Below are 20723 nucleotides of genomic sequence, written 5' to 3'. Positions count from 1 at the left end.
TTCCACACATTTTGATATATTGTATTTTCATAATCATTTAGGTTGAAACATCTTCTTGTGATTTCTTATTTGACCCATGGGTTATTTTGAAATGTACTTAATTCCTAACTATTTTGAGAGGTATTTTTAATTTCTTAATTAAATTTTAATTTTTTTTGTTGTGGTAAGAGAATATAAGATTTCAAAAGACTGAAATTGTTCAGAGAACATACTCTGAAGATTTCAAATCTTGTGAAACTTGTTGAAACTTTTTAAATAGCCCAGCATATGTTCTATTTTGGTATACCTTCCATGTACACTTTAAACAAACATGTACTCTAATTTCTTTCCATGTCAAGTCCTGTAAATGTCAATAGATTCCCTATTTAGTCACTCCTTAAAAACGTTTTTTTTATTCATTTAAATATGTTTATAAGAGTTGCTTTGAAGTTTTTGTCTGTTAAGATCAACAACAGAAACATTTCAGTTTTTGAGAGCTTTTTCTTTTCTATGAATCACATTTTCTTTTTTAAAAAAATTAATAGTTTATTTTTGAGACAGAGAGAGACAGAACACTAGCTGGGGAGGGGCAGAGAGAGAGGGAGACACAGAGCCTGAAGCAGGCTCCAGGCTCTGAGCTGTCAGCACAGAACCCAATGTGGGGCTGGAACCCACGAACCGTGAGATCACGACCTGAGCCGAAGTCGGACGCTTAGCCAACTGAGCCATCCAAGAGACCCTGAATCCCATTTCCTTAATCTTTGTATGTCTTCTTTTTTTTTTTAAAGAAAAAAATTGATTACTGGACATTATAGATAATCAGCTGTATAGTCTGGATCCTATAATATTCCTTTAATAAGTGTTTGTTCTTATTTGAGCAGGCAGTTTGATTATTGGCATGAACTTGTATAGGCCTGCTTTTATGCTTTTTTCAGTGTTGTCCTATAGACAGCCCAAGGTGTCTTCTAAAGCCTATACCGGGCCTGAGCCTACAAACTGTCATCCATGTGTATCTCATAGGGTTTGTTAGTGCAGGTCTAGAGGAGATCTCACACTAAGTCATGGTCTTTAACCATTATATCTCTTGGATGTCACAGCAGGATACCAGGTGTTTTCATGTGTTAGGGAGATTTTTCTGCTCTGGTAGGGAAAAATCTCAAACACCCACAGTCTGGCTCTTCCTGGTTCTGCTTAAACTATAGTGACTCTGTTCTGCTTTCAGTGTCCAGAAACTGTTATCTGGTATGCATGAGTGGTCTTGCTCATCTCTTGGCCACAGACTTGTGGATTCCCTCACTCTCTCTGAAGCTACTTCTCTACACAGTTACCTCCTCTTCAATGACCCACCACAGACATTCCAGAAGCTCCGGTTGCCCTGAACTCTGATCTATGCCTCTTTTCAACAGGATTGCCTTGCTTTGCATGACTGTACTCAGGAAATCAGTCTCCTGGGCAGTCATGAGAGACGCCTCGTAAATTCTGTTACTAGAATTATGATCTTAGACTGCTAATTGCCTGCTGCCTGAAATCACCTGCCTCATATTTGCCTAGTATTAGTGTTGTATACAGTGGGAGGGTTTGTCTGGTACTACTTTATCCCATTTTGGTTAGAAGGGGAACTAGCTGATTCTTAATTAAGACACCAGTGTTTAAAAGCATTAACTTTGGATTAAAAAAGAACTAGGCTGTAGTTTCTAATCTGTGTGTTTTGTGGCTTCTTAGTTTGTTTCTTTTTTTTTTTTTTTTTCAGAGAAAGGGTGCAAGTGAGCGAGGGCTAGAGAGAGAGAGAATCCCAGGAGGGAGAGAGGGAAATAGGGAAAGAGAGAGAGAGAGGAGCAGGGCTCATGTTCACCTGATGTGGGACTCGAACTTATGAACTTGAGATATGACCTGAGTTGAAGTCAGATGCTTAACGACTGATCCATCCAGGTGCCTTGGGCTTCTTAGTTTCTTACAGTCTTAGTTTCCCTATTTATAAAATGGTAATAATGTCTATCTCAAAGGGTTATTATAAGAAATTAAAAAGATAATACTAAATGTATAGTAAGTAATCAAATATTACCTGCTACTACCACTACTGAATATTCCTTAGCAAAAGTGTATATATACTTTTACTACATATTTTTTATATTGTTAAAATTGTAATCTTTTTCCACATTAGAATAGAGATCTGTAGAACTCAGTTATCTGTAAATTATCCCTGTGTTTATGAGCATAATTATTTTAGAAAGTATATTTCTGTTTTTAGAAAACATTTCTAAGACAGCTTAAAGAATTTTCTGTGGAAGAGTAGATAACAATTTAATAATATGAAAATAATTTTTTCAGGGTAAATTTCAACATGAAGCACTAGCTAAAATCTATGCAATCTTATTGAAAATGGAAGAGATAGAAATTTCAAGCTTTGCTAGTGGTTGTTAGCTTTTAATTATCTGTGCAGGGGTAAGGACTTGGGGAAAGAGAGGTCTGATAGTGACAACATAATTTATTTTCAATTTTGGAATGTGCTATTTATCTTTGGAGAAGATTTACCACCTTAATAATGTTTGGTTTGTGTTAGCATTAAAGCAAGAGTCCCCCCTCCCTGCCGCCCGTCCCCCCTCCCTGCCCCGTTAGAGTGACTGTAAATTATTAGCAAGGGAAATCTGCATTGCCAAGAAGCATGCTAGCTGCAGGGGAAGGCAACCTGAGGTTTACCATTTAAAATGATCCACATGTGGACAATTGTGCAAACTGAGTATATTGAGAATATTCAACCTTATTAAAAAAGTATGACTTCTTAATAGTTCAGTACTCTGTATAATGGCTCATTATATAGAGTACCGAATATATATATATATATATATATATATATATATATAACTGGAATGGAATTATTTGCAATTTTCATAGAAACCAAAGGAAAGAATCTAGCATTTATTGAAGGTTCATTCTGGGTCAAAGAAGGTGAAAAATATTTTACATGTGAACTTATACAACCACTTCCAGATATATCTATAATCACTCCTATTTTGCAGACAAGGAACCTGAGTACCAGGGATTAAGATGCTCGCCAGTCCTGCAGCTGGGAAGTGATGGAGCGGATTTGACTTCAGGCTTGGTTGACTCCACAGCCCTTACATTTTCTACTTCATCACTCTATCACTTTTGAATAACAGACAGATCTTACTTACCAGAGACATTTTCTTCTTCTGGCCTTTTCCCAATGATGCAGTCTCGGAGTTGGCGTAATTTTTCCTTAATGAGAGAATGACCAGAAAATAGAAGTGAGGATTTATAAGTTTGTCATAGATCAAAATGAAAACATCAACTACTGTCATTAGGACCACCATGACTATGTAGCACCAATTTGATATTTACAGCATCCCAATCAGCCATCCCAGACACTTTGAATGCATTATCTTAATTAATTTTCACAACTTCATGAAGCATATATGCCATCATCTCAGTTTACAGAAATAGAAGCTGAGATTCAGAGAGGTTAAGTAACTTCCAAATCACAGAGTTGTAAGTGGTAGAGTCGGCATGGGGACCCAAAGCCCAGTTCTTTTGGGAGTGGCTTTCCTGATCTAACACCAGAGTGGGCTACCTTGGCTATATGGTGTCCAAAAGCAAAAGTGTGACACAGTGGTGATTTGCTTCTGCGTGAACCCATCTCTAGCCTCTGTAGGGCACAATCTTCCTTACATATTTCTTTTAAGAACTAGGGCCTTGGAAGCAAATGATACATAACTGGATTACCCTTCTTAGCTCATCTGTGATCTTTCTTTGCTTTCCAAAACTTTCTAGGTTGAACATTTATTATCATTTTATCCAAAATGTAAAACAAGCTAACATGAAAAAAAAATCTCCTTTTAGAAGAGAATCTATGAATAGCCTTTTTTTCCTAAGAATTTCCCTTGAAACCTAGAAACCATGCTTCCTAAAAAGAGAGTTGTTTTCACTGCCTTAAAGATCTTCTTCTATGAGTGGAGTAAATACTCTTCTTCAGGCATTCACTGGTTATGGGCAGGAGTGAGGGGAGTAAAAGGCAGTTTTTCCCTTCTCAGCCTTCTCACTTTCAACTCTAGGGATTCTACATGGGTCTTCATTACGCTAGAAACTCTTCCATTATTAACTTTATGGTTATGCCACTTTTCCTCTTATTTTCTTAGGATAATACCTGTATCAATAATTAATAATAATAATAATATAACATCACAGTTACCCCTGACAGCTTTGTACCTCAGGGTACAAATGAATGTTTTTGCAAACTATAGGAGTTATATTGAAAAGTGTGTGAAGGGACACGTGGGTGCTTAGTCAGCTGAGCGCCTGATTTCAGCTCAGGTCATGATCTCAGGGTTTGTGATTTCAAGCCTCACATTGGGTTCCCTGGTGTCAGTGCAGAGCCCACTTTGGATCCCTCCTCTGCTTGTGCTCTACCAAAAATAAATAGATATTTTTTAAAAGAAAAGTCTGTGGAAATGACTGTATATATATATATATACTATATATATATATACTATATAATATATATATACTATATATATTATATAGTATATATATACTATATACTATATATTATATACTATATATATACTATATACTATATATATATGTATATTAGGAAAATGAGGAGAAAATCCATTTTTCTGTTATTCTGAATATTGTCCAGCCCCTTATGTTAAGGACTAAGAGAACACAGGGAAAAAAACTCCTTGACATTGATCTTGGCAATAGGTTTTTGCATATGACACCCCAAAGCACAAGCAACAGAAGCAAAAATAGACAAGTAGGACTATATCAACCTGAAAAGCATCTATACAGCAAAAGAAACAATAAAAAAAATAAAAAGGCTATCTACAGAATGGGAGAAAATATGTGTAAATCATATATCTGGTAAGGGGTTAATATCCAAAATACATTAAGAATTCAAAATAACTCAATAGTGGGGTGCCTGGGTGGCCCAGTCAGTTAAGTGTCTGACTGGCTCAGATTATGGTGTCAATGGTTCGTGGGACTGAGCCCCACAGCAGGCTCTGTGCTGACAGCTCAGAGCCTGGAGCCTGCTTTGGATTCTGTGTCTCCCTCTCTCTCTGCCCCTCCCCCACTTACGCTAAATTTTTTTTAAACAATAAAAATAATAATATAAAATTAAAAAAAAACCCAAATAACTCAGTAGCAAAAGTCAAATAATCTAGTTAAAAAATGGTCAGAGAAAAAACATGGGTGGAGGGACTAAATAAGGCAGTTTTTCAAAAATGACATACAAATGGCCAACAGGTATATGAGAAGGTGTTCAACATCACTAATCAATAGGAAAATGCAAATGAAAACCACATTGACGTATCATCACCTGACACCTGTTAGAATGGTTATCATCAAAAAGACATGAGATAGCAAGTGTTGGCAGGATGTGGAGGAAAGGGAACCCTTGTTCATTGTCGGTGGGAATGTAAATTGATGCAGCCACTATGGAAAACAGTATGTAGGTTTCTTAAAAATTAAAAATAGAGCTATGTATGACCTAGGAACCCCATTCCTTGGTGTATATATGAAGAAAATGAAAATAGGATATTGAAGACATAACTAAACCCTCACATTCACTGCAGGATTATTTGCAATAGCTAAGATATGGAAATAACCTAAGCGTCTGTCAATGGATGAATGGATCAAGAAGATGTGATTACATACATAAGCCGTGAGAAAGAAGGAAATTCTGCAATTTGTGACATGAATAAACCCTGAGGGCATTATGCTAAGTGAAAAAAGTCGGAGAGAGAAAGACAAACATGGTATGATATTGTTTATAGGTGGAATCTAAAAAAGCTGCCCTCAGTGAGTATAGTGGTAGTTACCAGTGACCAGGAAGTGGAGGGAAAGTGAAGTTGATTAAAGAGTACAGACTTCCAGTTATAAGATAAATAAGTTCTGGTGGTCTAACGCACAGCACAGTGATGGGATGGTAGTAAACAATACTGTATTATGTACTTGAAAGTTGCTAAGAGGGTAGATATTGAATGTTCTCGCCCAAAAAAAGAAATGATAATTTTTTGATATGGTGGAGGTGTTAGCTAATACTTCGGTGGTAATCATTTTGTAATATGCAAGTGTATGAAATCAACATGGCTGTACACTTTAATTTACCCAATGTTATAGTCAATGATATCTCATTAAAGCTGGAAACATACAAAAAGAAAAGGCCTGATTTAGTGCTTGTTCTTGGATTTACAGGTTAAGTTTTGTTCTGTGTAAACAGTAACCATATTCATTATCCCATTTTCCCTGTATATTGGATAAGTCAGATCAGTCTCAAAGTAGTTAACAGACCACCTTAACTTCTTTCTAAAAGAATATTAAATATAAACACACACACAAATTAATAACAACCAAACCTTTAATAAAACAACTAGTGAAATAATTTTCAAGAAGGTATTTCAGTTGGATTCCTCTAAATCGCAAGCTTTATTATGATCTGAGGAGGGTGAAGTACAATGGACTTATTTTCAGCAAAACTTGCTAACAAGGCTAGGAAAGTGTTGGCACTTAGGCACATTTTATCCCTTTCAGAATAAGAAAGATGTTTGATGGTGATGGCATTGGCCCAGACTGAGAAGCAGCATTGTCATTCTGATCATGAACTACGATCGGCTGCAGAACTGTACATTCAGCATTTTTTCCTCATTTGTTTGGCAAAGCAGGCCCAAGTCCAGCCACCACCCACAACCAGAGCTGTCCTTCAAGATAGGTGGCTTCTGAGAAGTGATCTCAGAGGTACTGGCAAAGTCCCTTGCCTAAACTACCTTCTGCCTAGAGGCCACATTTGTTTGCAGTTTCATCACTGGGATTCATTTTTCTGTTGTTTAAAAATGTTTTCCTATGCATTGTTTTTCAACAAAAATGATCCCTTGGGAAAGGTGGCATATTAAGCTATTAATGATTATTTGTACTTTGGCCTAAACTAGCTAATTAAATGTGTTTAATCAAACAGTTCCTGAGAACTGGTTTCTATGGCACTGGGGTTTTCTGTGATGAGAAGAGAAAACTGTTGGGCTATTTGTGGTGTAGGAAAATCTGTGGGATTAAACAGAATACAGTCCTGATACCCCTCACCGAGGAATGACATGGGATGTGTATGGTATATTTTGTTTTCAGCCTCACCTCGGAACCACCTACTCTAATACCCTCTCAAGTTATACATTATATTTCTAGAAGACAAGCTTATCTGAAGTTGATTTGCTTGGCAGCATATCTTTGTAAATCCTGACTGATATATACAGCCTTTTCCCCTCCAAAGGTTAAGGGGAAGAGAAGAGAAAACTTATTATATTTTGTTGAGGACTATTGCCTGATATGATTTAAATCATTTTCTGGTTCCCTTGAAGTATGGTCCACATAATACACTCTTCAGAATGTTGAGCATGCGTTAATGTAAAGATGCTTCACCTTAATTTCAGCAGTGAGATTCACAAAACATTCACTATACTAAGAACAGCCTAATAAGGTGATTGGGTATTAGCTCTGATTTAGTGGGTCCCAGCATTGAGATCAACAATGGTTTGTATACATGAAATCGAGATAGTTGCAAACATTTAATTGGTAGTTTGAAAGCATCTTTTTTGTGTATGTGTGGCTAGTTAAAGTCAAATGAACAGTATCTGTGTTTCTTACAAAGACTATGCATTTACAGACAGGCTCTGCAAGTGAGGTGAATGTTCCAGAAAGGATTAGGGTCATTATTACCTGCTGAATCATCTCCAGTTCAGTCTTTCCCATCTGCCAATGTTTAAATTTCTCTAGGGCTTCATCCACAGACAGTTTCCCATTCTTGACTTTCTCTTGCAGAAGGATGAGCTCTTCCTGCCCAGCAGCAAGGCAGTCCACGGTGGAAAAGACCTGACCCTCCAGCCGAGCTCTGTCTACATTATGAGGGGAAGAAGTTTTAACAAGAAGACAATATATGTCAATTGGGGGGAGGGGGTGAAAAGCACTCTAAAAACAAATCAGTTGAGTTTCTTATTCTTGCCAGTCTATGAGCAGTTACAGACTAAATCCGTACAAAATTTTAATGAGTTTCCTTCTAAGGATTGTCAGGTTATGGTGAAAAGAATGTGTGTCATCGCTGGGAAAAAGAAAAAGGGACAAGTAGAGACAGAACACTAGTAAAGTTCTGCATGGTACTAATTATGGGCAGTACCAATTTCATTTTCTTTTTGTGAGGAGTTTTTAAGGTTGTTTATTTATTTTGAGAAAGAGAGAGAGCAGGGGAGGGGAAGAGAGAAAAAGAGAGGGAGAGAAAGAGAGAGAATCCCAGTCAGGTTCTGTGCCATCAGTGCAGAGGCTGGCACGGGGCGTGAACTCACAAATCATGATCTCTTGATCTGAGCCATTTGGCTCTTGATCTGAGACAAAATCAAGAGTCAGATGCTTAACTGATTGAACCACCCAGACATTCTAGTGAGGATTATTTTTAATCATGTGCACAAAATGTAGCCTACTGACTATCAAATAGTAAGCTAAATAAATATTATCATTATTATCAATAATAAATATTTGTTGGATAAATGTGGAATGAACATAATCATTACCTTTTGGAAAAGTGATCTCAACCAACATCCAAGTGTTATAAAGTTTCAGGAGCATTTGCTACTTTACTCCTGAAAGATTTAAAATAAGCAATTGCTGCTCATTTTGTAATGAACTGCTTTTTTTTCCAAGAGAGTTTATTTTGCTCAGCACAATAAGAACATTGGATGGTCCAGTTTCCCATGTGTGGCTGTTAATGCCACACCATACACCAGCCTGAGACACAGACCATGGGTGAGGTCAGTGCTTTATTTGTCCTACGTGGCGTTAAAGACATAAAAGAGGCTGCATGCCTTTAAGGATGCTATGTGCTCTCCAGACTGTCCCAAGAGGGATAAGGATCCTTCTTTACGGTCACTGGATGGCATCACACTTGTGTTATCTGCATAGCTGCAGAACTTATTTGAGCTTGTACCTTCTTCTTATTTATACATTTCTATTAAGTCCAACGCATTTCTTACATTATCTTAGGAAGGACTGAGTAACTCCTCAGCAGTCTATGTCTCATGCACTATCAAATCTAAATATGTCCACAGTCTAGGAGGGAATAGGCAATCCTGTCCAGCTGTGTACTAGTGAGCTGTCCCTGAAGAATCACTCATTCCTGGGAGCTCATCTTCAAGAAAGAAATAGATCAGCTAGACTGGCACTAGACCAGACAGACAGGGACTTAGAAATGGGGAGAGCATTCAAATTCTATAGTAGTAAGGATTTGTTATTAGCGTTTGGATTGGTTAGTCTGGAAAACAGACGTTTCAAGTACTTGATAGCAGGTGTTAAGTATTTCAAGGGGACTTGAGCCTTGGGGCTGTCCTGGAGTGACCTTTAATAGCATCCTCGGTTTTGAGAAGGATTCTAGCAAGGAATCTTGAAACAGGGACACAGAAATTATTCCTTTCTGAAAAGATTCACATACACACAAAACTGCTCCATGGCCAATCATTCTGATTCTACGGGGGCTTTCCTGGCTTGTCTTTTCTTTCAAAAGTCCTATTCCCCCAGAACTAACAAGATGTCAACAGATTCTACACTCTAAATCCTTTCCTTCAGGGATGAAGGAGCATGAAATCCCAGGAGGATTGGAGAAGCACAAGTTAGCCAGAGGGCTCACTATTGCAGAGGCCAAAAGCACAGATAACAATTGAGATCTTGCTTCTTATACCATTTGCTTTTGATAGGCCTCCGCAATCCACTCCAATTCGTAAGGTACAGTTTGCAAAAGAATTCTGTGTGCCATTCTTGCCAGAGCATGGAGGTTTAGTGCCATCATTTAATAGCTAAGACATGTAACTAGCACCTCACTTCTGTCATCCTTTTGCTTAAGTGCGAATGCATTTTTATCTCAAGTAACCCATGCAGCTGGATTTTCTCTTTTGTTGAAGTTATCTCAAGGAACCTCTTTCCGGAAAACTGTACCAGCTTGTTTTGCTATACGTGCAGGTAATAGCTAAATCCAAAAACTACTGAATCATCGTAACAATATCCATTTCAATTACCCCTTCACCTTTCAAATTTTTGCTACTAAAATATAAGTAAGATGACTTTTTTGGGGGGTAGGGGTTCAGTCTTGTGTGGTTGTGCAAAGAGAACAAAAGAATAAAGGTTAAGAGCGGCAGTTCTAGACAGATCAAGTTCTGAAAGTGAGCTGTTTATAATTAGACTAAGTTTACATATTTCTACTTTTACTTACCTGCCCCCCTGCCATGAGCCATGACAGTTGCAAAACAAAATTATTTAGACACTTTATCATCTTTCCTCCCAAGGGCAGACTAGTCAAACCAAAACGTGCAACCTATAATTTTTAGTAGGGTGTGCAAAATTACTTTAGTGCACTTAGATCACTGTTTTATGGGGGATGGAAGGTTTTCTTTTTTCCTCCCCAATTTTATATTTATTATTAGTTTATTTTCGGAAAAGTTAGGATGATGTTAACATAATTTTGGTGAAAAGCATTTGTCCGATTGCTAACTGTACGTATTGCAGACTCTTGGTCTCTTAGTGTAAAAACTTCAAGATAAACGATAGTTTCTAGTGTTTTAGTTCCTCTTGGATCAGTATCTCTTTACCAGATTTTCTATTTAATCACATATCACTTATGATCAGTGTATGAATCTTCAGATTAGGTAAGAGAGTGAATTGAGCTTTTCATTAAAATTATTTCTATTACTGAGTGACTGGCTAGAAGAACATTTTTTACTGAAAATTTAAAAGGCAATAACTTGATTGCCCAAAAACAAAGAATTTAAAGAATGAAATATTTACCTCACAAATACTAAGTAGTCATTAAAATAATAACAATAATTGAAAAGACCACGTGGTAACATAGAAAGTGCTTATTATATAATAAGTACAAAAGCAGGATATTAATTTGTATATACAGTAAAATTTTAATGATATAAATGTTGTTCATAAGTAAAGCATGGAAAGAAATTATCTTAAGATGATACAAATTGTTCTATTGTGATGGTATCAGAGATTAATTTCTTCAAATTTCTGGCTTTCTGTGATAATACCTGTGGTTTTTACAGTAAGAAACTCTCTCCCATTCTGCTAATAGGCTTTCCCATGGCATATATACCATTCTGAGCCATGGCAGATACATTATCCCAATGCCATACCATACTGTACTATCTTACCATATTATTTTGTGAGTAATTGGAAAGAATCTGTTGGCAATGGAACTTAGAAACCCAGCGAGCAAGATTTAAATGTGAAGTTATTTTTTGTTCCATACCTAGGGAATTGGCATCTAAAGTAACTCTGGGTCACATAAGTAAATTAGGAGAGACCTGGAGTGTTGAATTATTTGTAAGTTCCAAACGAAGTATCCACATGTCTTGAAATTAAGGCTGCATGTTGACAGAGCTCCTCCCTTGACCAAACTTGAGTCAGGCTTCTCTGAGTCCTCTTCCCAGCGAGGCTTCACCTTTTGTACATCCCTGTCTGTCTTTGTATTGCTCAATTTTCTTAAGAATCTGCTAAATTTGCTTAGACAGAATCCCCTACCCTTGATAATCTGATTGAGCTCCTATACCTTCCATCACCCCCTAGGTGATATCTGATACCTTGCCCTGCCTTCAGCAAGAACCCTGTTAGGCTAGCTTAGCCAAAATCCATCTTACCCCTGTGTTTTCTCTTAATAATTTTCCATGTACTAAAAATACTAGTTTCTGACTTTTGTTATAAAAGACTACACATGCGCGCACGTGCGCGCGCGCACACACACACACACACATAATATTAAGTGATTTGGAAAGTATATATTTTACTTTAAATTTCAGAAATATTATTTACCTTATATATTTTTGATTACTAAGTCATGAATGAAAGGGTGTGATTTTAGTTTTGTATTTTCTTTTAGTTCCTAGACCGCTTTATATTATTTGAGCATCAAACCCATATTATGATTTGCCACATTACATATTCTTTATCACCAATATTTTACATTCACCTTTTATAAGTATATTTACAAGAATTATTTAAATGTTTATCTATTTTTCAGAGAAAGAGAGCGAGCGAGCACATGTGTGAGAGACAGTGGGGGAGGGACAGAGAGAGAGGGATATCTAGGAACCCAAGAGGCTCTGTGCTTTCGTGGGGCTCGAATCCACGGATTGTGAGATCATGACCTGAGCCTAAGTCGGATGCTTACCTGACTGAGCCACCCAGCCGCCTCTACAATAATTATTTACATACAATTCCATGTTTTATAGAATTCATTATTCACCACAAATTCTTTAATACCATAAGTTCTCTTTGAGCTTTTTATTTTGCTTAGTCTCTCATTTACTCATAATGCATTTTGGGTAATATTTTCATGACACAGAAATTCTAATTTTTTTAAAACCTTGGTTATCTAAAAGTTGTATTTGTTTTCTTCTTACGGGAATGAAATACCAGACTAAATACAGACTTCTTAAGCTGCAATCTTTTCCTAATAAACTGTGTAGTCTGTTATCTCAAAATTTTGTTACACAGATTCTAATTTTTAAAACTGATTTTGATTTTTTAAAATAGAAAATCTAAGTTAAAATATCTTCTTAGTGCTTTCAGATTATTCCTTCATCTTTATAATTAAAAGGATTTGCTAGGGTGTTTTTAAATTTCCTCATTGTTTTCTGGGTCACAGGTAGCCCATATTGTCCCCCACATCCCTGTTTTCTAAAGCTTTGTTTAGCTGTGTCATTGACTGCATTTTGTATTCTATTTAAAAACAAACAAACAAAACAACAACAAAACGAACCTATTATACACGAGTTGGATCTCTCTTCTCCATATCTTCTGATAGTTTTCAGTCTTTCCATGTATTGAGAACAAACTTTTCTCAAATTATGTTCTCAACTCCAATAACTTCATTTTTATCCACCATCAGGCCTTTTTGTTGTGACCAATGTGGATATTAATTTGCTGCTGAAATTTTAGCCTCTAACTTTATTTTATTTTTACCATACTTCCTCTTGTCACTAGAGCCCTTTAATTCATGTCATGTTTCATATTATCCTGCCCTCTCACCTAAAATGTCTTTCATATATTTTGCTTTCATCTTAGCCTGACCTTCATCTCAGGCTTTCTGCTGCTGTTTCTTCTCTATGTTTTCAATTTGTTTATGAGGTCACAATTTTCTGAAATTTTTTTTACTGACAGGTGTCAGGTACTGAATCTGAAAGTTGAATAGTTCAGCTTAAATTTAATAAATGAAAATTCAAATAATCCATACTTCTTTATAGTTACTACCTTAAAGCAGTTTTCCACACAGTTAAAAAATGTATAAAAAGCTTCAGATTAAAAAAAATTACAAATTGTGAGTTGAAATGTTTGTGTATGTGTGTGTGTGTGTGTGTGTGTTTGTATTTCCCATTATCTACATTTTGATAGCTTGGTGCTTTGTGAGAAGATATATGACAACATTACTGAAAAAACAGGTCATTTACAGAAATATAATTATCCCTAATCTTCCATGATTAAATTATCTTGCCTTTTCCTTGGAGTGGTTTTGAAGTTCTCATATTATTTGCTCTCTTACTCAGTCCTTCTCAAAAGAGAACACATCTATGGAATCATGTTCAACAGGAGATTTAGTGTTTATTTATCCTTTGCTCCTATCCCTTGTGTTAGCTCAGTCAGGTCTTGTTCTCTGCTCTAGGCTGCAGAGGATGTTGATATTTGCAGTTCACAACTCAGGATCCCAGGCTTTAGCGGGTTTGTTAGGGCAGCTTTGTCACATACAGGTGAAACATGATTCCTTGGTGCTATGTACCGATAGGTCTGTAAGCGACCAAATCCCTGCATCAATTACTGTCAGAATTCTTCTTGACCATGCCACCCTTCCATTGCAGAGCTGTATTTGGTGGTCTCAGGATGCAAAGTGTAACATTAAATACCTCCTTCTCACTTTTTACTATGAGTTATTGACACATCACCAAAGAAGACAAGAACTCAGCTATTACACAAGTTTTTCCGGGTGTGACTTCAACAACAACAACAACATTTTTGTGGAAATGGAAATGTAAGTTATACTGGAAAAGAAAACCAAGGCCATTATTCTTTTATGGAGTACAAATGGCCACATTTTGGTAATTCCCTGTCTTTGCTTTTTAAAATATCCAATGTTAGCAAAAACAGCCTGATGAAAATTCCTCAGGGACCAGTATTCTCGTTTCCCCCATGTTAAGGGCAATATCACCATTTTCCCAGGTCTCCTACTGACAGAAAATGTGGTTATTTCACATTTATCAGACTGTTGCAGTACTGAGCACTTGGAGAACACAAACAAGCTATGTTCCCTGACTATATCTTTCCCATGAGCATTTACAACCCCTGAAAAGGGCAGCCAATAATGACTTTTCAGTCTGTATTGAAGAATCGGTGTGCAGACAGAGATTATACCAGGGCCAGGCAGGTAGTTACTGAGCAGAAAAGACTTAGTGCCTGTGTATTAAACACATGTGAATAGTTTTCATTATCAAAAATAAATATGCTTTCCTTCATGTTTTTATTGACATGATTCTTTTTATACCTTTTATTTTTTAACTTTTTACACAGTTAGGAGTCTATAGGAATGTGTCTTAAGTAGAAAACATGGAAAGCATAATAAATGATAACAGCAAAAGTCATCTTATAGCAAATGACACAGTAATATACTAGGGAGTGGCTGGACATTTGAATTTTTACATGAAACATGGATTTAAGCATGGTTTAAACATGGCAAAAATTAAAATTGTATTGTGCAGATTATTCCTGAAATATAACACAGTTAGTGGCCAAATTTGACCACAATGTGGCCTTCAAAAAAGCTTCTTTTGGTTATATTTTGTCTTTGGCATGTTGGTCTTGAAATTATTGCTGATTACTATTCTCATGTGTCCCATTTTTAGCCATGACTAAGGTAGAACTTAGGCAACCAAATTTTAGAAGCTCCACAATTCTTAGGCTCATTAAGGGCTGGGAGGCACTGATACAGGCAAGTGGTTAGCGCCAACAAGTTCCCTCTACCTCCCATCTGATCCTATCCTCCAAAGAAATGGTTTGCCTCCCAAGAGTGACAGCAACAGCACACCCCTGATGAGATTCATTATTTAACTGTGTGACTGAGGAGATCTGTTGATGTGACCCAAAATCACCAGGAGGCAGTTCAGAATGTTAGAAGTGTTAAACTTCATTAGTTGCTAAGTATCATATTTGAGGTAAGACTACATTAATAATATGCAGATGATTCTGGTTAGGATAGAAAAGGCCCCTTGACAGAGTCCAAGAAAAAAATATAATAGAGGAGAAAGAAAAGGTGCAACAGGTATGGGAGATGTGAGTATCCTACAATATATGATTTTGTAAGACCAGGAAAATTAACCAGATATTTCCATGTCTTTGAAGAAGTAGCCCTTAAATTCCTCCAGCCCTCTTTGACTTGATCATATTTACTTAGTGTTCTTCTAATTACTAATACTATTTCACAGAAACTTTATTCTTTGGTAGTGGCCTAATGAATCCAAGCATTCCAATCACTGGGAAGGAATCTCCCCCTAGTATAGATTTAATAAAATGAAATTAGGGGTTATAAATCAATCTTCTATGAGCGTCATTAACATGATGCAGGCTTCAAAACTCTGATGAACTCCAAACCCACTGACAAAATTCAGTTCTCTGGCTTGTAATGTTTATTTATTTTATTTTATTTTATTTTATTTTTGTTTTATTTTATTTTATTTAAAAATTTTTTTAAATGTTTATTCATTTTTGAGAGAGAGAGTGTGCACGAAAGAGACAGTGTGAGCAGGGGAGGGTCAGAGAGAGAGGGAGACACAGAATCTGAAGCAGGCTCCAAGCTGTCAGCACAGAGCCCAACAAGGAGTCGAACCCATGAACCATGAGATCATGATCTGAGCTGAAGTTGGATGCCTAAACTACTGAGCAATCCAGGTGCCCCTCTGAATAAACCCTTGATCTCTCTGAGAAGGGGGAATGTGATACCACTCTGGCATTTTTTTCTAATTTGAAATTTTCTAATTTCAAAACCAACTCAGGAAAACCGATGTTAAAACTGTATTTTGATGGAAACTTTTATCTGTGATCCAAAGTCCTCACTATTTCCCTTATATTTTTTCAGGATGTGAAAATTGAGTTGAAGAAATCTGTTAAGTTTCCATGGAAATGGTGCCAATTAATTCTTTCTGTTCCTCAGGAAAATTCCTTGACTTAGCAATAATGTAACTTCCTGGCAATCCCTTGGCAGTCTTGAATGTAGGGCATCTGAAACACTTATAATTTCAGGGGGAAAATAGTTGGCTCTTGTAATCCCTTTTCCTTCCAGCATATAGTGAAATAATGAAATAATTTCTTTAACCTTCCTTAGAGAATCTGTCTAGTCCCTTTAGAAAAATCTTGATTCTGACAAACATTTCAGAAAAAGGCCTTGTTTTGTTCTGTTTGATGAAGCAGGTACTGCTTTTCCTATTATACCATGAAATCCCAGGATAGTTAAAGAGTAACCATTAATTCAGTAATGAAAAATCTTGATCACCTAGTATGTCCCATGGACTGGATGGTCATAAATACCTGAAAAAGTTTACAGAAAAATGGTTGGATAGAGTAAACCCTTTTGGGTTCTTAATTCTTTACTTTTAAAATCTTCCCAATTATTCTTAATTATCTCTTCTTTTCTCATACTAGATTCTGATTTCCCTGCAGAAATCAGGAAGGTTTTCCAACATTCTATAAGGTTCAATGTTCCTCTTCTCCTTGCAATAGAGGAATACTCTTTTCTGTTCTGCAAAATTACTGATGTCCTGATGTCCTGGGTTAGAGGGATCTAGGGAAACTGTTCTAACGTGACTAATCTAAAACCTTATCAATCAGCTGGATTTAAAAATCTAGAGAGAAAAAATTCACACAAAATTTGATTAAAATTGAGTATCCTAGCCCTAAAATAATTTTAAAAAATCTACCTATTGTTGATCTTGAGGAAAGAAATTAAGCAACAAGATATGGACAGATACCAATCCAATAAAATATTTTATAATTAGGTTCTTATTTCCTTTCACTGTGCTCTTTTTTCTGGGTACAGAAGAGACTAGTTTTCTGTCCATACAAAAGAAAAATAATTGGTGTCTTCTAGGCTTAATGGACACTAGCAGCTTTTCCTTATGTTGCTCCCTGGGGGAAAACCAGGGGACAATTGGTAAGAGCAAGAATTCTAAGGGTCTCTTCATTACTCTTGCTATTTGTCAGCTTTCTTCACCTCTGGTGGCATTCTTCACATTTTCCCCTTCAAATTCAAGCAGAATTTAATTAAAACATGATAATTGAATAACTTACTGAAAAAATGCTTCAGGAAAATTTTCTCCTCAGGAGCTCAAAGTATCCTTTCTCTTTATTCTTTCCAAAACTCTGTGAGGTATGTGGGGGAGTCCTGATAGGAATCATCTCTACTTTGTTCATCCTGCAGGAACCGTTTGATTCTAATTGTACAAGAATCTCATATAGAGTTCTGCATTTATTTCTTGAGACAGGTAAAGGTTCAGTGGAAGGATAATGGTAACCTTAAAAAGATAAATCCTTCCCCTCATATTAGTGAATCACTAGAAATGGAAAGTTGTCAGATAGAGGGTTTTTTTGGATTTAAATTTAAAAATAGTGTATCTATGGGTTCAGAGGGGGGACCGGAAATTCTGTTTTACTATCTGCTTCATTCAACCATCATGTACTTAATTGGGCAAATGATTTAAGTACAACCTTGCTGCCATGGGAAGTGCCACTTGAAGTGATGGATGAAGATCTCTCATTTAAGGACACACCTTTGTTTGGAAGAAAATCCATGGCTGTCTTAGAAATAGGTTCACTGAGGTTCTGTATTTTTTTAATGTTTATTTATTTTTGAGAGCAGGGGAGAGGGACAGAGAGAGAGAGGGAGACAGAGGATCTGAAATGGGTTCTGTGTTGATAGCCAAGAGCCACCTGCTGACAGCAGAGAGCCCAATATGGGGCTTGAACTCATGAGCCATGAGATCATGACCTGAGCAGAAGTAACATGCTTAACTGACTGAGCCACCCAGACACCCCGAGGTGTGTATTTAAAAAGTGTTGTTAGAAGTGGATGCAGTCAGTGCCTAGCCATCTCTATGATAGCACAAAGGGAGACCAGCTAAGGGGGTATTCAGTGGCTGTTGTGAGAAAACCTCCTGATTTTATTTTAATGTCGCTGTCAGGAACATACCGGTAGCAATTTCAAGGCAATACTATTTTGGACGAAGTTATTTCAAAGGTGAGTTGAGGTTGAAAGCATCTGCATGTGCTCACTGATTATCAGAGCCAGCTCCCTATATGTGTCACCTTTTATGTTTCTTATTTTTGAACTATAACCAAGCTTTTATTATCAGGAGGAAAAAAAATCACAGTAAACAACCCACTAGAGTTTCTCTTTTCAATAGGAACCACAAATGTCAGGGAAAACTGGAGGCAGCCGCCTCTCTATAGAGCAAGAGGAAATTTTTTTTAACTGTGTGTGATGTCTCTGTACCTTCAGGATTCAGCTCTTTTCTGCATTACAAATACGTGCTCCCAGAAATGCTGGATCAAGTGCTGAAGGCAAGAGAATAGTGAAAAGGGTATAGTCTTTGATTGGAGTTCAATGCAGAGTACAGAAGTCCCACGCTGGTTCCTTTCTTTGCAGAATCAATCATCTGTCTTCCCACTGCCCCCAATTTGCATTCCAGAGGCTACTTTCTAAAGGTCTATAAAAGCATAGTCACCATGCATGTTAGAGGATTTGTCTTACTTGACCTTCCTAGAGCCCTGCTGACAGCATCATCAGCATCGCCACAAACATTCTCACAAGCCTGTTTCTTCCCTTTATAAATTAAAATAATTTTCTTGTATTAATCTTATTATGGCAAAATTATATTTGGGCAAGACACTAATTTAAGAGTAAAACTAATCAGGGGCACAGTTATTATTATTATTGTTTGTCTGGTTTTACAATTATTTACTTCTATCCTTGGAGACTTTATTCAATATTCATAAGACTTTAGATCTTACTTAGAGATTATTAAATAAACTGAAGTTCATGTGACTACCTTGTCTCTTAGGACCGTGGAACCTGTCACCATCAGATTGTCTTCGGGCTGCTTTTTGTTGAAACACTGTAAAAAAAAATAGCACATAATATTTATTGAACACAAACGTAGAAAAGAACAGAGAGTGGAAGTCTCCAGGAAACCAGAACACGATACATCATTTTCCTTAGTAGCAATTCTTGGATTCTATTATTTTTGAGTAGGAGGATTATTAAATTTACAATTTTCTCATTTGTGCAGCTTATCAGTCATTTCAAAGAGCATTTTCTTTAGGCGGAATTGTGCAATGCTGATGGAACACCTCGTTAAACTACTTAAATCAAGACATGATTCCATTTTGATATCAGGTAAAGATAAAAGGTGTGTTTTGCTAAAAGTGATAAATGTTAAAATCACGTGAAAAATTCCATTTGCGCAGAAATTACTCATGCTGAGTTTGGTGATAAGCAAGGATAATGACTGTTTCTTCCTAAACAGATGAAAAGACTGCTGTATTTCACAGATGTAATAATAAAAAAAGACACTTTATACTTGCATCATCTAGCTAGATCTCAGACCTACTAAAGCAGCTTATTTGAATTACTTCATTATCTGAAAGGTGCTTTGTTCTCATTTATTATTTCTCACGCGAACGTCTGTGAGACAAGTCAGCATTACTCACCTCATTTTGCAGATGAAAGATAAAATTGATTGTTTAATATTTATTGAGCACCCACAAAGTTCGGTCTAGCTTCTGGCATTTGTTAATGAAAAAGCCTATACCCTTTACAACTTGACTTTAGAAAACTGAACATCTCAGATTTGGTTCCATTTATTTTTTATAGGTAGTCTGAATTACAGTGTCTGTGAAATGCAAGAGGACTTGAAGATTTAGACCAACTTCATATGTTTCAAGATGAGGGAGGTGGAAGTTTTACTAACTTGTAAAAAGGGCTAAGTAATTTTGCAATAATCCCAGAACTATTGTTAGTAGAGACTTGGTATAGAGCCTCAAGCCTTTAACTGCAATCTATTGCTTGGTTCTCCATAGCACTGTTGTCTTTTCTCTTTCATAACTATTTCCTTTTAAAGATAAAAGGATTCAAAAGAACCTTTGAGTATTTCCAGCATGCTTGTGTCTCTTGTTCTTCTTAGTCGCTCACCAGGATTTCCTGGGATGATGGAGCTGAGGCAAGTGACAGCCAGAGTGGCCCAGCTGGACAGTGCTTGACCACTCTGATTGGAAGATGCAGCCCAGCAGTTGTTTTATATTCTCGTCTTTAGTTTTAATATCCTTTTATTTTTTTAAATTTTAATGTTTAATTTTGAGAGAAAGAGAGAGAGACACACACACCCAGAGCACGAGTGGGGTTGGGGCAGAGAGAGAGGGAGACAGAATCCGAAGCAGGTCCCAGGCTCCAAGCTGTCAGAACAGAACTGGATATGGGGCTCGAACTCACGAACTGTGAGATCATGACATGAGCCAAAGATGGCGCTTAACCAGCTGAGCCACCCAGGTGGCCCGGTTTTAATACTCTTTAAGCCAATCTATTATGAAGGTCATACTTGTGTTTAATCCAGATGACCTTTTTTTTCTTGAATGAAAAAAAATGCCCCAAATCATACCAC

At 36.8% G+C, this 20723-nt stretch overlaps 1 protein-coding gene across 4 annotated transcripts in view; it reads right to left on the bottom strand.

The window, feature by feature from the left end:
• BANK1 (B cell scaffold protein with ankyrin repeats 1) overlaps positions 1-20723 on the bottom strand; it is a 301708-nt gene that overhangs the window by 5704 nt on the left and 275281 nt on the right. For all 4 annotated transcript variants that reach the window (XM_039222222.1, XM_039222219.1, XM_039222220.1 and 1 more), the window contains exons 11-13: positions 19116-19181; positions 7705-7880; positions 3153-3216 (exon numbers count right to left, since the gene is read on the bottom strand). In XM_039222222.1, coding sequence (XP_039078153.1) covers positions 3153-3216; positions 7705-7880; positions 19116-19181 — 306 coding nt within the window. The remainder of the gene's footprint in view (positions 1-3152; positions 3217-7704; positions 7881-19115; positions 19182-20723) is intronic.

Source organism: Hyaena hyaena, unplaced genomic scaffold (assembly GCF_003009895.1).
Source record: "Hyaena hyaena isolate Hyena2069 unplaced genomic scaffold, ASM300989v1 scaffold_1084, whole genome shotgun sequence".
In the NCBI taxonomy this organism is placed as follows: domain Eukaryota; kingdom Metazoa; phylum Chordata; class Mammalia; order Carnivora; family Hyaenidae; genus Hyaena; species Hyaena hyaena.
The sequence above is the reverse complement of the archived record's forward strand: the minus strand, read 5'-3'. Positions and strand labels throughout refer to the sequence as shown.